The sequence below is a fragment of the Typopeltis vanoorti genome, chromosome 19 (genome assembly GCF_054136105.1).
Source record: "Typopeltis vanoorti isolate ZY-2024b chromosome 19, IOZ_Tvanoo_1.0, whole genome shotgun sequence".
NCBI lineage: Eukaryota > Metazoa > Arthropoda > Arachnida > Uropygi > Thelyphonidae > Typopeltis > Typopeltis vanoorti.
This window is the reverse complement of record NC_143567.1, coordinates 52016994-52032707: the sequence shown is the minus strand read 5'-3', so window position 1 is coordinate 52032707 and position 15714 is coordinate 52016994. Positions and strand designations below refer to the sequence as shown.

At 36.9% G+C, this 15714-nt stretch overlaps 1 protein-coding gene across 1 annotated transcript in view; it reads right to left on the bottom strand.

The window, feature by feature from the left end:
• The window catches only part of LOC150096084 (cathepsin B-like), a 61217-nt gene that overhangs the window by 3498 nt on the left and 42005 nt on the right, over nt 1-15714 (bottom strand). The window contains exon 8 of the mRNA XM_090409592.1: nt 1763-1858. Coding sequence (XP_090265718.1) covers nt 1782-1858 — 77 coding nt within the window. The 3' untranslated portion in view covers nt 1763-1781. The remainder of the gene's footprint in view (nt 1-1762; nt 1859-15714) is intronic.

Below are 15714 nucleotides of genomic sequence, written 5' to 3'. Positions count from 1 at the left end.
GCCTCCCTCGATGAGTCTAAGGACTCCTTGGAGTTGCCCATGATAATAATAATAATAATAATAAAACTGCGGTAGTTAATTACAGACCAATCACCATCTCGGGAGAGTGGTGGTAAAAATATTGGAAAAGTTGGTTAAAGACAAAATTCAAGAATGGGTGGATCAGGATATGATACTCTATAGGGGCCAACATGGTTTTGTTAAAGGTCGATCCTGCCTTAGCAATTTATTAACTTTTTATAATAGAATGACATCTGAGTTGGACAAAAGAAATAGCTACACAGTGGTACTTCTAGATTTTGCTGAGGCTTTTGACAGGATACTCCATGGAATACTGTTGCGCAAATTGGAGCAGATGGGGATGAATACTAAACTGGTGATATGGATAGGAGAATGGCTCAGGGAGAGATACCAGAAGGTGGTGTATGGAAGAGCAGAGTCCAGGATGAGGCAGGTGACCACTGATCACCTGCCTCAGGGCTCTGTGCTTGGGCCTTTGTTGTTTAATTTGTACATAAATGATGTAGGAAATGGTTTAAAGGGAGATATTCAGTTGTTTGCTGATGATGCAAAGTTGGGTAGCGAGCACAATAAAAAATCAAGCTGATGTTGAGAGTTTGCAGGATGATTTAAATAAGCTGGCAAAATGGGCAAAAGGTAATGGATGTCAGTTCAATGTGGAAAAGTGTAAAGTTATGCATTTTGGGATTAAAAGCTTATCAGCTGTGTACTGCATTTGATGGAATGGTACTCCAAGAGATTAATGAGGCTAGGGACTTAGGGAGACTTAGGACTTAGGGACTTAGACTTAGTGGATAGGAAGATGAAGTTCAGGGGACACATTGCTAAGGTGTCCAAGATTGTACATAAGATTTCTTGGTTATTGAGGAACACACTAACATCCAGAGATAAAGAGTTATTATTCCCCTTTATAAAGCATTGATACTTCCACATTTGGATCTCTGCTCAGGTCTGGTCATTTCGATTCCTTGGAGATGAGGAGGTTGTGGAGAGGGTTCAGAGGAGAGTGACTAAGTTGGTGAGTGATGTAAAAAATGCTCCCTACATTGATAGATTGAGAGCTTGTGTATTGCAGAGGTTGGTTGATAGGCAGAGAAGAGGGGATATGATAGAAACATTTAAATTACTAAAAGGTTTTTCTAAGATTGATGCAGGGGAAATGTTTCAGCTGTGTGATAGTGATAGAAGAACAAGAGGTCATCCCTGGAAATTAAGGTAAAGTGTGGTTAACAAGGGTGTGAGAACGAGGTTTTTCACCTGGAGGGTGGTGAATGAGTGGAATGCATTGCTTGACTCAGTTGTGAGTTCTTCATCTGTAAATGAATTCAAGAAGAGATATAGGTATTGTTTTGATAGTTTGGGTCTCCCACAATGAGTCTACTGACTCCATGGAGATACCCATAATAATAATAATAATAATATTTGTTTTACAGTAAGAAAGAAATAATTGCTGGAATATGCAGAAATATAATGAAAAACAATCAGACGTTTTGAGCAGCCAGAAGTCGCTGCAAGTAATTAATCTGTAAAGGCATGATTAATTTATAAAGATAACAGTGAAACTCATCTTCCCAGTGTCAATAATGATATAAAATTGTTACTGAATAGAAAAACATTATATAGCTGGACAAGTCTGCTAGAATTGGGAATGAATTGAAGAGGGAGACAGCATACAATAATAATATTAATATATGAATTTGATTTAAAGTAAAAGTGAAATGGTATTTTCTGTTCTACTAACCACTAAGAGATGTAAAGAATTAGATCTTTGGTAGACCAGCAGTAATTTCACTTTCGATACCACATTCATCACTGCCACGGAGAATCTTGAAGTAGCCTGAAAAATTAAAGCATAATCAGATTTACCCTTTATGTATCTACTTGAATATCCACAAAACAAACAAACAACATTACACATTTATGAAAGAGTTGAATTCTTTAGTGTAGATAGCCAGAAAAGAAGTGGGAAAAAAAATCACAAATCAAATGGTGAGTGGAAAGGTTTACTGACATACAACTCTCAAATTTGAGAACTCTTAAAATAATTGCAAAAATATATCAATTTTTGGATCCTTAAAATCATATCACTTGATGGAAAGCTACTTTCTGTGAGCTCCTTTATTAGGTCACTGTTTGCAAAAGATGACTAGTTTGTAGTATGAACTTGATGCTCAGTGTTCAGATAACATATCAATTTTAAAACTGGACTACAGTGAGTTGGCTTACTACTAATGATAAAAGATAGAAACTCACATGGAAAATCTTAATATTTAATTGTAAAATTTTTGTCTATCTTTCACAGGCATCTTCCAGCAAATTATGCAAAAAAAGAACAAAAAAAAAAAAAAAACAGATTCTAAAAAAAGTGCCACTGTAGTAGCCTACAATAAGATAACAAAAATGATCAATGTTTTCCTAAGTAAAAAAAATATATATAATTAATTAAACACATTAAGAAAGATTAGTATCCAAAAAGACTTAGCTGTGATGGGAATTCAGAAATGGAATGAAAAACTCAAGACAGAAAGGAATCGAAGAAGTTGGTACATCCTGCTTAGAGGTTCAGAAAAACCGATGATGAAGAAGAAGCAGAAAGATTAGCAGATTGATAAAAGTACTATCTCCCATAAAAGAGATTATCGTAGACCATCAGGTCTATTTAAGTTTGGAGAATGGAGTAGTGTTTCACAAGTTTCTTTATAAACAATTCCATAAGAAACCTGCTCTTATGAAATACTTTAGTCTTATTCCTGAGAACTGTGTATTTGGTAGAGATGGCATGCTCAGCAAGCCCTGATTGTTCAGGCTCATGCTATGCAATATAAGACTTATGTTTTTCATAATGGATAAAAGCAGATCTTCCAGACTGTCCATAAGAAGATAAGCCACAGGAGCAAGGAATTTGGTAAGCCTCCAAAAAAACCAAGTGGAGGAAGCTTATCCTTGAGAGAAAAGAGAAAAGTAGAGATCTTTCTGACAGGGCTTTTAAGGGGCCATAGAAATGTTGAGGGATTTAAAATTTATGCAATCCATTCAGAAGTTTCTTCCACATAAGTTAGAGGAATGTGAGTGATTTCCTCTTGAGCAGAAGAAACAAGGAGTCTATAGCTACTGAATGCTTTATTGTTGAAAATTTCACTGAAACTATTTTGCAAGAAAGTTGACCTAATGTATTGCAATTCTTTCTGTAGAAATTCACCTGAAGAACACAAAAAATGAGCATGATATTGCATTAAGATCTTGATAGTCCCAATTTCTTTACTATGAGGATGATATGATTTCACATAAATATAGTGACCTGTGAGAGTCTGCTTGCAGACTCTCACAAGTCACTTTATTATTTTTTTTCACAGGTTGATGAAGAATTAGCAGATCCAAGAAGACTGTTTGGTTAATTTCTTCTTTTCTAAAGTGAACTGAATTGTAGGATGAACTGCATTTATTTTGGATATAAAATGTTATAAATCAGAAGAACGGAGGCCTGAATAATAATAATAATAACAATCATCATCATCAAATTCCTGCCATGTACCCTCAAGGGATGTACAGGATATGATAGTACTATATGAAAAAATTACATCATTACTAACTTCCTATCTACAATTTTCCTCCAAATCAGTCTGTTACTTGTCAAGACTCCAACATTATCAGATCTTATATTTCTATCGTCTAAGGCACTTTGTACCGTATCAATCCAACTATATCTTGGTCTTCCTCTGGGTCGTTTCCCTGCCAACCTGGCAGAGAACACTTGTTTTGCTAATCTTTCCTCTCCCATTCTATTTAAGTGACCATACCACCTGAGATTAGCTCTGCTAACGCATTCCTGGATGCTGACAATGTCAAGTTCTTTCCTAATATCCTCATTTTTAATATGATATTGCCATTGTTGCCATCTGTTCATGCCGCTAATCTTTCTCAGAACTCTCATATCTGCGGTCTCTAGTCTTTGGTCAAGTGTTTTATTTCTGACCCAGCTCTCAGATCCATAAGTTAAAACTGGTTTGAACACTGTCTTGTATACAGCTAATTTAGTGTTCCGACTAATTTCTCTCTTATTCCATATGAATTTATTCAATTGACTTCCCACCATACCAGCTTTGCTGATTCTGTTGTCTATTTCTATATTTAATTTAGCATCGTCAGTAAAAATCGTGCCTAAGTAGCTGAAATGTTTTACTCGTTCCACAGGTTCTCCATTCACAACACAGTTGACATTTTCAACAATTCTACCTATTTTCATTGTCTTTGTCTTTTTATTGCTGACCTTCATACCATATCTATTACAACAGCTATTCAATTTAGTCAGAGAATCTTGCAGACTTGTACCGGATTTATTTAGAAGTATAAAATTATCCGCATAAAGCAAAGAGCTGACTTTAATATCTCCAATTTTGATATCAGGTTTAATACTACTTTCTTTCATAATGTGATCCATATAGATAATGAATAACAGAGGGGATAATGTACATCCTTGTCTCACACCAGATTTAACATTAAACCATCTTCCTGTACTTCCTTCAATTCTAACTGCTGACTTACAACTCAAATAAAGACTAATTATTGCTTGATATAATGCCCCATTGACACCATATAACTGCAGCGTATTGAATAGCTTCTCTCTTGGCACCTTGTCATATGCCTTTTCCAAATCGACAAAACTTAAATACAGATCTTTGTTATATTCCCATGCTTTCTCGACTATTTGTCGTAAAGTGAAGATCTGATCCTGACAGCCTCTATTTGGCCTGAATCCAGCTTGTTCTTCACCAAGCTTTTCTTCCACAATTCTTCTCAACCGTTTCTCAAGTATACTTGCATAGATCTTGCCAGGAACACTCAGTAGGGAAATACCTCTGTAATTCTCACATTCAGTTTTATTTCCCTTTTTATATATGGGTACTATGAGAGCTCTACTCCAATCATCGGGAATTCGTCCCTCTGTCCAGGCTTTCTGAACTATGCCGTGCAGCCACTGTAAGACTTTTATACTACCATACTTCAGCATTTCTGGTCGAATATCATCTACTCCTGCTGCTGCCTTTCCACATTTCAAGCCTTTGATGGCTTTTTCTACTTCAAGTATGGATATGTATTCCTGACTGCATGCCTGGTCAGTGTTTTTTATCACTGTGCTGTCATCACTGCTTGTTTCATTTAGCAGTTTTTCAAAGTAATTACTACATACTTCAAGGATATCTTTTTCTCCTGTTTTCATGTCACCTTTATCATCTCTAACTCCTTTTACAGCACTCTTTCCTCCATTCCTAAGCTTCTTCAACAACCTCCAAAATATTTTGCCACCTTCTTGATATTTATTTTCTATATTCTTGCCAAAGTCCTCCCATGACTTTTGTTTAGCTAGTTTTACACACTGTTTAGCTTTCTTACATTTATCTCTGTATTCTGTAAGAGTAAAAGCTGACTTATTTGCCAGGAACTTTTGAGATGCTTTCTTCTTTTCCTTCACTGCCTCTTTAACTTTCTGTGTCCACCAGGGAGTTCTGATTTTTTTATCCTTGCACACAACCTCACCACATGCCTCTCTGGCAGAATCAATCAATGTTTTCTTTAGAGTTTGCCACTGAATCTCCAAGGTTTGATTCCTGTTCTCAAACGCTTTCATTTTGTCTTCAATAATCTTTGTGTATTTTAGTCTACAGTGCACATCTGAGAGCTGCTCAACTTTTATTCGCTTTAAAACGATCTTACATGTTATTCTTTTCAGTACGAAATTCCATTTTATCCTGCTGAAGACTAAATAGTGATCACTTCCAATTTCAAATCCTCTGTACACTCTGGTGTCCTGCACCGGGGAGAAAATATCACTATCAACAATAACATAGTCAATGAGACTTTTCTTATTCCTAGCCTCTTCTCTCCATGTGAATTTGTGCACATTTTTATGTTGGAACATGGTGTTAGTAATAGCCAGTCCATGTCCTGAGCAGAAATCCAATAGATATTTGCCATTATTATTAGCTTTGCTCTTTTCTCCAAATTTTCCCAAAATATTTTTGTATGTCTCACAATTATTATTATTATTATTATTATTACCACGGGCTACTCCAGGAGTCCTTAGACTCATCGAGGGAGGCCCTAAACATCATGTTCACGCAGCTGTTCAACATTCTCACAGTATCTATCATACCTTGCCTTGAACTCGCTCACTGTCATAGCACCCACAACAGACTCTGGCAGCTTATTCCACTCATTTACCACTCTAAAAGTAAAGAACCCAGCTCTAACACCCCTGCTAACCACGCTCTTGCCCAGCTTCCATGGGTGTCCCCTAGTTCTCCCACCACCAGTCCTGATCTCAAAAATATCATCTGAATTAATCCTATAGAATCCTTTTAGCAATTTGAATGTCTCAATCATGTCTCCCCTTTTCCGCCTATCAACTAGTTTCTGCAACCCACAAATCTTCAACCTGTTCTCATATGGTTCATTCCATAGACTTGCTATCATCTTAGTCACTCGCCTCTGGATCCTCTCAACCTCCTCCCCATCAAGAAGGAACCGAGGTGACCAAATCTGGGCACAGTAGTCGAGATGAGGTCTTATCAGGGCTCGGTACAGAGGTACAATAACTTGTTTTTCTCTGCTCGTCAAGGTATTTTTCAACAACCAAGTGAGTTGATGAGCTGATTTAGCTACTTTCGCAATGTGCCGCCTAAACTTCATCTCCCTATCCACCAACACTCCCAAGTCCCTGGCCTCATCAATCTCTTGGAGTACAGTTCCACCAATGTGGTATACTGCTGCTAATCTTTTCACTCCGAAATGCATAACCTTACATTTTGTCACATTAAATTGACATCCATTCTCCTTAGTCCAGAACTCCAATCTATCTAAGTCATCTTGCAAGACTTTGACATCTTCTGCATTCACTATCGCCCTACCCAACTTTGCATCATCAGCGAACAAATGAACTGTCCCACTTAGACCCTTCCCTATATCGTTAATGAACAGATTAAACAGCAGTGGTCCAAGAACAGAACCCTGTGGCACACCACTAGTCACAGGCCGTTTTTTGGACTCTACTCCTGAATAAACTACTCTTTGATATCTCTCCATCAACCACCCAGCTATCCATCTCACCAACCCTATATCCATTCCCATATGTTGTAGTTTACGGATTAGAATTCCATGTGGTATCCTGTCAAACGCCTTTGCCAGGTCCAGCAGTATCACTGTAAACCCATTTCCCTTATCCAGTTCAGCCGTCACCTTGTTATAAAACTTGAGCAAGTTACTGAGGCATGATCTACCCTTCACAAAGCCATGCTGTCCTCTGTACAGTATCTCATTTTCATCAATCCATTCCTGTATTTTTCCCTTGACTACTTTCTCCAAGACCTTGACAACGACTCCTGATATGCTGATCGGTCGGTAATTTGCAACCATAGTCTTGGATCCTCCTTTATGCAGTGAAACTATTTTCCCCTCTTTCCACGCCTTCGGGACTAAGCCAGACCTGAGACTCAGATTAAACGACATGGTCAAGGGCACTGATAATTCATTAGCCGCTTCATGCAAGACCCGTGCCGGTATACCATCCAATCCCACAGATGTATTCACATTAAGGTTCTGTAATAGACTATTCACCTCCACTTCATTCGTCACAATTCCCATATAAACTAATGGTTCCTTCATTTTTTCAACGTCACCACCTGGATGATATACTTTTGCAAAGTGCGCGCTCAGTAACTCCACTATATCGACTGGTTCATTGAACTTTTTACCATCGTCATTCCTTAAAATCATTTTGCCATGTACAGTTTTTTTCTTGCTTGTAGCATATTGAAAGAACTGTTTGGGATTCTCTTTTGCTTGCATAGCTAGTTTCCTCTCATAATCGGCTTTTGCTGTTTTTACCACACTCGTTACCCTTCTGGCCTGTACTTTATACCGTTCGTGTGCCTGCAGGTCACCCCTTTCTTTAAATTCCCTCCATAGTTGTTTCTTTTTTTGCAGCTCAAGCTTAATGGTGTTATTCATCCATTTAACCCCTCCTTGTTTCACTATTCGGACCTTAGGTATACAATCAGCCATAACCTCCTGTAAATGCTCTTTGATCATTTCCCATGCTATATCGACGTCCAGCCCTTGCAGTTGTACATGCCATGGCACTGATCCAAGCAATCTCCTAAGCTTGTCATACTTGCCAGCACGGTAATTCCACATATACCCTGTCTTAATCACAAATTTCACACCTTTAGCCACCTCCCAGGTCAAGACCTTATGATCACTCTCACCAATAGGCGGCAACATGGTCATATTCATTACAGTCAAATTCTCAGATACTATTACCAGGTCAAGCACTCTCACACCCCTAGTATTTTCAATTACATGCTGTTTCAGATAGTTATCCCTTAATAATTGAATAAAATCCATTTCCTTCCTTACATGTGTCCTCTCCTCCTTCCAATCAATGTTACCATAGTTGAAATCCCCCATAATAATTACCCTCCTTCCACTCATTTCATCAATTTGTTTATGCATACCATCTCCACCATCTATTCCATCACCTGGTCTATAGCAGCACCCAACTGTATATTTTATTCTGCCAGTATCAATCTCACACCAAATAGCCTCAAATGAGCTCCTTTCACTATCCTGCAATACTTCGATTCTCCTTGGCTGCAGTTCATCAGCTATCATCAATAACACCCCTACCCCAATTTTATTCTCTCTGTCCCTCCTAAACATACTATAACCTACACATTCTATCCCACTAACTATATCATCTTCCGTCAGCCATGTTTCACTAATGCCAATAACCTGTGGCCAGGAAGAGCCAATCAAGGCCAAAAATTCTTCCTTCTTGTTCCTAATACTCCTGGCATTAGTATACATGAATTGCAGTGTTCCCTTTGTCCCACCCCTATCTTGATGCGTTATTTCCTACTCTGCTATTTAGATCCCCAACAAGGACCAACTTTTCCTTTTTCATTGTGTCAGTTGCTTTTTCTAAAGCGTCAAAAAATTCCTCCACTTCTACCTTAGTAGAACCTTCTGTGGGACCATAGGCACAAATAAGTCTCATGGTCCAGTTTCCCATTCTCATATTTGCCCACATTACTCTACTTGAGACTGACTGCCATTCAAGAAGATTAGCCTCGTATTTTGTGTTGAATACTATGGCTACTCCTTCTTGATTGTCATTGCCTGAATATAACATTTTGTATTTATTGCTCAGAAAGATCTCACCAGTTTTTGTCTTTTTTGTTTCAGTCACCCCTATTATGTCGATCTGGTACTTATCTAATTCTTCAGCTAGCTCCATTTCTTTGCCATTCAGGCTTCTTATGTTGATAGTACCGATCTTTAACTCTGGTGATGTTGAGTTGGGGTTTATTTTCAGATTTGTTCCAGTGGCTGACTTTTCCCTTGACTTGTACCATTGTGTGGATCTTAGTAAAATATTTTCAAGGTGATATCCTTCAAAGTGCTCCATAAAATAGTTAGGAATAGTTGGAGAAAGAGAGCTTCCCATTGCTGTCTCTTCAGTCTGTTGACATAGCTTGTTTTGAACACAGAGTGAATAACAACGTCAAAAACTTTGAAAATATCAGATGAAAATTCTTGCTGAAGTAATTTGATGGCATCTGAGAAAGGAATGTTGGTAAACAATAATACAGTGTCTAAACTGACTGTCAGAAGGGCTCAGACAAAGATGACACTTTGTTTTTAAAGTACAAGTGTTCTAATATAAGGTGAAGATTAAGATTTTGCTGTGGAAGTATAGCAGACAAATATTTTGATAACTTATAAGTAGGAGAACTGATGCAGTCAGCTATATTTCTAAATGGAACACCAGATCTGTGGATCTTAGACAGATTGTATAACTTTGGAAGATGTACCTAGAAGGTCTTATGTTTAGTTCTGTAATTGTTCATCCCACCCTGGAATATTATTATTATATTTTATTATTATTCAGGCCTGAATGGAGTCAAAAGACTCATCGTGGGAGGTCCTTCCTAATGCCCTCTCGTCTTCTGCCCACCCACCCTCCATAAAATGAAAAATTATTCTATATGTGTTTGAATAGCAGCTTTACATATGTAAGAGAAAACTAAATATAATTTATCACTCCTATATATTTCATGAATATGTCATGAGCTTCTTTCAGGGAGAAGACAGAAAAACTAGTTACAACATTTAAATTCGAATACAAGAACAAGTAATATACAGCATGCATATAATATCACGTCTTGGTGTATTGAATTCTAATAGTATTTCCCACAGTAGGAGGAAATACTATTAGAATTCAGAGAAGTGGGAATAGATGTATAATTAATTAATCAATTTCAAAATAATAAATAAATAAAAATATAAAAAATTATAAACAATTAAGAGCAATTATTTCCCAAAACTTAAAAATAGGCATACAGTCTGTCTGATTAAGATCAGGATGGTGGCATAGGGCTTCACACGATTCAAAAAATGTATGCCTATTTATAAGTTTTGGGAAGTGATTGCTGTTAATTGTTTATAATTTTTTATATTTTTATTAATTTATTATTTTTAAATTAATTTAATTATACATCTATTCCCACTTCTCTGAACTCTAAGTGTTTCCTTCTACTGGACAGCTGCGACTGAGACACATGATATTATATGCATGTATGACTTGTTCACGTATTCTAAATTTAAATGTTGTAACCAGTTTTTCTGTCTTCTCCCTGAAAAAAGCTCATGACATAAGCGGATAAAAATCATATCATATCATTTTAATTACAAGCTCATGACATATTGAGCAAAATATGTAAGAGTAATAAATTATACTTAGTTTTCTCTTATATGTGTGAAGCTGTTATTCAAAAAAATATAGTATGTCTAATGTGCATGTCTCTATTAAAAACTAGTAAAATGAAAAATTCCATCTATCTTATATCCTGTATAATCCTTTCAGAAGTTTATAAGCCTCAATCATATCACCCCTCTTTCTTCTGTTGCTATCTGCAGTCCACACATTCCCAATCTGTATTCCACAATCCCAATTTTTTTTATTTTCATCGCTACCATCTTTATCATGTTTATCACTCTCCTTTGCACTTTCTTCGCTGTATCAGCATCATGGAAACCAAGAGACAAGACCTGTGCACAAGATTCCAAATAAGGTTGTATCAAGGCTTTGTAAACAGGCAAAAATATCTTCCTTATCCTTACATGTTAAATTTTGTTTCAGCATTACAATTATCATCTGAATTGTCTTTGCAATCTTTGTGACCCTTGAACTTCAACCTCTTATCTACTAAAACTCCAAAATCTCTAGCCTGATCAGTTTCCTCTAGCATAATTACACCAAAGAGCATGACTTTATGACTTGTTCAGTTTGTGCAACAGTTCTAGTACCTCCTCCTCATACACTTGCATTTCTTCATCCATTGAAGAGGTAGCAGTGAGCTCAATGTTGCATGCACCAGGTTGATAGCTTTTAGTAATGGCTACCAACACTGAACTGATAGCCATTTGCATATGCCCCCCAATTCCAGCCTATTCGAATCATTCTGCAAGTTCTGCATATCAGCCACATTCCTGATTACCTAGCCTATCTTTGCATCATCAGCAAATAGCTGTACGTCTCCTTCCCAGTGTCAAGGTATAATTGAATAACAACGGATCGAGGACTGATCCTTGCGGTACACCTCATGCTACCTTAAATCTTGTTGACTCACATCCCCCCCATATACTACTTTCTGATATCTATCAGTCAGCAATCGCTTATCCATACTAATAGTTTATAATCCAATACCAATTTATACAAGAGTCTAGAACACTGTATTCTGTCAAAGGCTTTGGCAAAATTCAAAAGTATTATGGTGTATCCATTCCCCTTGCCTAACTTTATGGTAATATTATTATAGAATGTGAGAAAGTTGCTAAAACATGACCTTCCCTTAGTATACACCACATATGGGCAACCCCCGGCCCGTGGGCTGGATCTAGCCCTCTACTTTTGATCCGGCCCTAATCTATTTCAGCGAAGTTTGTCTGATTCATGGTGGGAGAAAACACGGTGTGTTCTACTCACATTAAGCTGACGTCATATGACTTGCGCAAAACACACTATGTTTTCTCCAACCAAGGTCTCTTTCTCACTTTGACTAGCGGCGTGTATGAACGTGTTACAACGTGTCAGTTTGGTACTTGCGTTGGTGTTGTGCTTTGTTCAGTGCCTGCATTGATGTTATGTTCTGTTCGGTGCCTGCGTTGATGTTGTGTTCTATTCAGTGCCTGCAGTGTAGAAGACAGTTTTGTTTGACAGTTCTGAATATCGCTTATAAATTTCGGACAATATCAGGGGTTATTGCAAAAAAAGAAAAGTAGATGCAGAGAATCGTCAATTTCAAGACAACTGGATGGAGGATTATTATTTTATTCTGAATAAAGGTTTGCCTGTATGCTTGCTGTGCAATGAATCCGTATCCGTCAATAAAGAATATAACTTGAAGAGACACTTTACTTCGAGACATGTGGATCACCCAAAAATTGATGGACAACTACAAAAAGACGAAACAGAAGTTGAAGAAGAACTTGGATACCCAGCAGCAAATGTTCAAGCAAAGAACGCAGCACCACAGCATTGTCAAAGCCAGCTTTGTGGTAAGCGAAAAAATCGCTAAGCATTCTAAGTCATTTGGTGAAGGAGAATTTATCAAAGAATGTCTGCTAAATTTTGTAAGTATAATATGTCCTGAAAAGGAAAAAGACTTTGAGAATATTCGTTTGTCTAGACGTACTGTTGCCCGATGGATAGAAATTATGGCTGATGATATCAAAAAAAGTTTAAAAGAGAAGATTGCTAGATTCGAAGCATTTTCAATTGTTTTGGATGACAGCCCGATGCCTCCGATACAGCACAACTGCATGGACATGTCAAATATTTATTAAAGGAGCTAATGCAGATTTCAACATCACAGAAGAATTATTGGTGCTTCAGCCATTAAAAGGAACAACTACGGGTGAAGATATATTTGAAACAGTCAACACAGTCTTTGACAGATTTGAGCTTAAATGGAGTTCACTATCTGACATATGCACTGATGGAGCCCCTGCAATGGTTGGTGCACAGAAGGGATTTATTGGAATAGTTCATGAAAAAGCAATAGTACTACAGATCTATCTTGAAAGTTTAACAAATTTTCACTGCATTATCCACCAACAAAATCTGTGTGCAAAATCGCTTAAATTCACAAATGTTATGGAAGTTGTAGTAGCCAGTATTAACTTTATTAAGTCACGTGCACTTGATTACCGCCAATTTAAGGAGTATTTGGCAGACCTATTTTCGGATTATGAAGATGTGTCTTATTATTGTGAAGTGAGGTGGTTGAGTAAAGGTAAAATGTTAAAATGATTTTATGATCTGAGACAAGACATTGCAGATTTTATGGACATAAAAGGAAACACAATTAACCAAGTAAAAGATGATGAGTGGGTGTGTGATTAACATTCCTTGTAGATGCCACCGGATACCTAAACGAGCTGAATCTTAAATTGCAAAAACAAAGATAATTGGTTCATGAACTGCATGGACATGTCAAAGCTTTTTGTAATAAACTAAGATTGTTGGAAAGTCAGATAAGAGCTAAAAATTGTTATCATTTTCCTACTGTAGCAACTCATAAAAATATCCCTTATAATTGTTATGGAGATGACCTGAAGGCACTAATACAGCAATTTGATACAAGGTTTGCCGATTTCAAAAACAAAGAATCCACATTCGCTATATTTGCTCGTCCGATGGATGCTAATGTAAATAATGTGCCAGAAAACTTACAGATGGAACTTATTGAGCTTCAGGCGGATTTAATGCTAAAATCACAATTTAACAACAGTGCTTTGACGAATTTTTATAAATTTTATTTGGTAGAAGAAAAATATACAAATTTACGCACCTTTTCAAGAAAAATCATTTGTTTTTTTCAGCAGCACATATATGTGTGAACAGTTTTACTCGAGGATGAAATACAATAAATCAAAAATTCGGACAAGAATAACGGACAAAAACCTCTTAAATTCTATGCGATTATCCTTAAGTAATATTAACATCAATATTGATAGTCAAGTAGTTGAAGTCCAAGGCCAATCTTCACATTAAATTGTTATGTCATTCATTATATTATAAAATTTATGTAGAGCTTTATACCAAAGCATTATATTATAAATAAATGAAATATGAAGTAGCAACTTGTTTTAATTCATTTAATATTAATTTATTTTATTTAATAATTTGGTCCAGCCCTTGACTCGGAGACAGAATGATAATTTGGCTCCCGAACTAGGAAAGGTTGTCCATGTCTGGTATACACCCATGCTGTTCATTGCAAAATATCGATTCTCTCTCAACCCATTTCTGTATGCAACATCGAACCAACTTTTCCAAAATATTCACCACCACTCCAGAGATGCTGATTGGTCAATAGATGGATACATCAGTCTTTGCACCACCCTTGTACAATGGGATTATCATGTATTCTTTCCACTCCTGTGGACTCTTCCCTGTTCTGAGACTCAAATTATATAGCCTGGTCAAAAGAATAGCCAGTTCAGGTGATTACTCTTTTAGCATCTGTGCTTATATCTTATCAGTCCTTATTGTCTTGTTCAGTTTGTGCAACAGTTTTAGTACCTCCTCCTCATGCAATTGCATTTCTTCATCCATTGAAGAGGTAGCAGTGAGCTCAATTTTTAGCTCATCACTGCCCATTTATTAAAATTGGCACTCATTAGTCGAACAATCTCTTCTGCATATGTCACTCACTCTCACACACGCACGCACGCATACACACACAATTTACATTTGGGAGTTATTCTTTCATGCTCATTCTTTCTTTTACTTGCAGTGTAATAATAGAATTCTTTTAGGTTGTCTTTAGCTTGCAGAGCCAATTTCTTTTCATATTCAGACTTAGCTTTCTGTACAGCAGTTGTAACTCCTCTGGCCTACTCCTTATAATTTTCATAACTGATATCCTTATACACACTGTATTGTTCCACATCATCTTTTTCTTACAAATTTCTTGCTTAATAAGATGACACATCTATTTCACTCCTATGATATTTATTCTTCAAACTCTAGGGACACATTCCAATATTGCATCGTTCAAGTATTTTTTAAAAACTTGCTATGCACTGTCGATATCCTCCCATCCAACAGTTGATACCATGGCAGAGTATCCAGCATAATTTCCTGCTTTGTAGTTCAGCATGTAACCTTTTCTGAATGGAACATTCATAAACTTAGCCACTTTCCAAGTGAGTACGACGCAATCACTGTCACAAACTGGAGGAAGAATAGTTATGTCTTTAACTGAAACCCCATCTGACACTATATAATCAGATCTAAAACTCTTTGACTTCGTGTTCCCCCTCTCACACGCTGCTTGAGGAAGTTGTGTTATAACAGCTCAATAAATTCAGTTTCATTCTTATCATAAGGTTTCACTGTTATTCAATCAATGTTTGGATAATTAAAGTTACATAATTTGGGAAGTTGCTCTGGAGACCATACAAAGAGATCAAAATCATCTTCTTCCTAAATATTTTCCAACATGCATGCCATAGTAGAATTCGAACCCACAGGATGGACAGCAGAGATGTTTGCTGGGCAAGCTGAGTTTTGCAACAAACTATTACATATAAGGAGATCAATGATTTCCAGATGTAAAAGCAATGCAA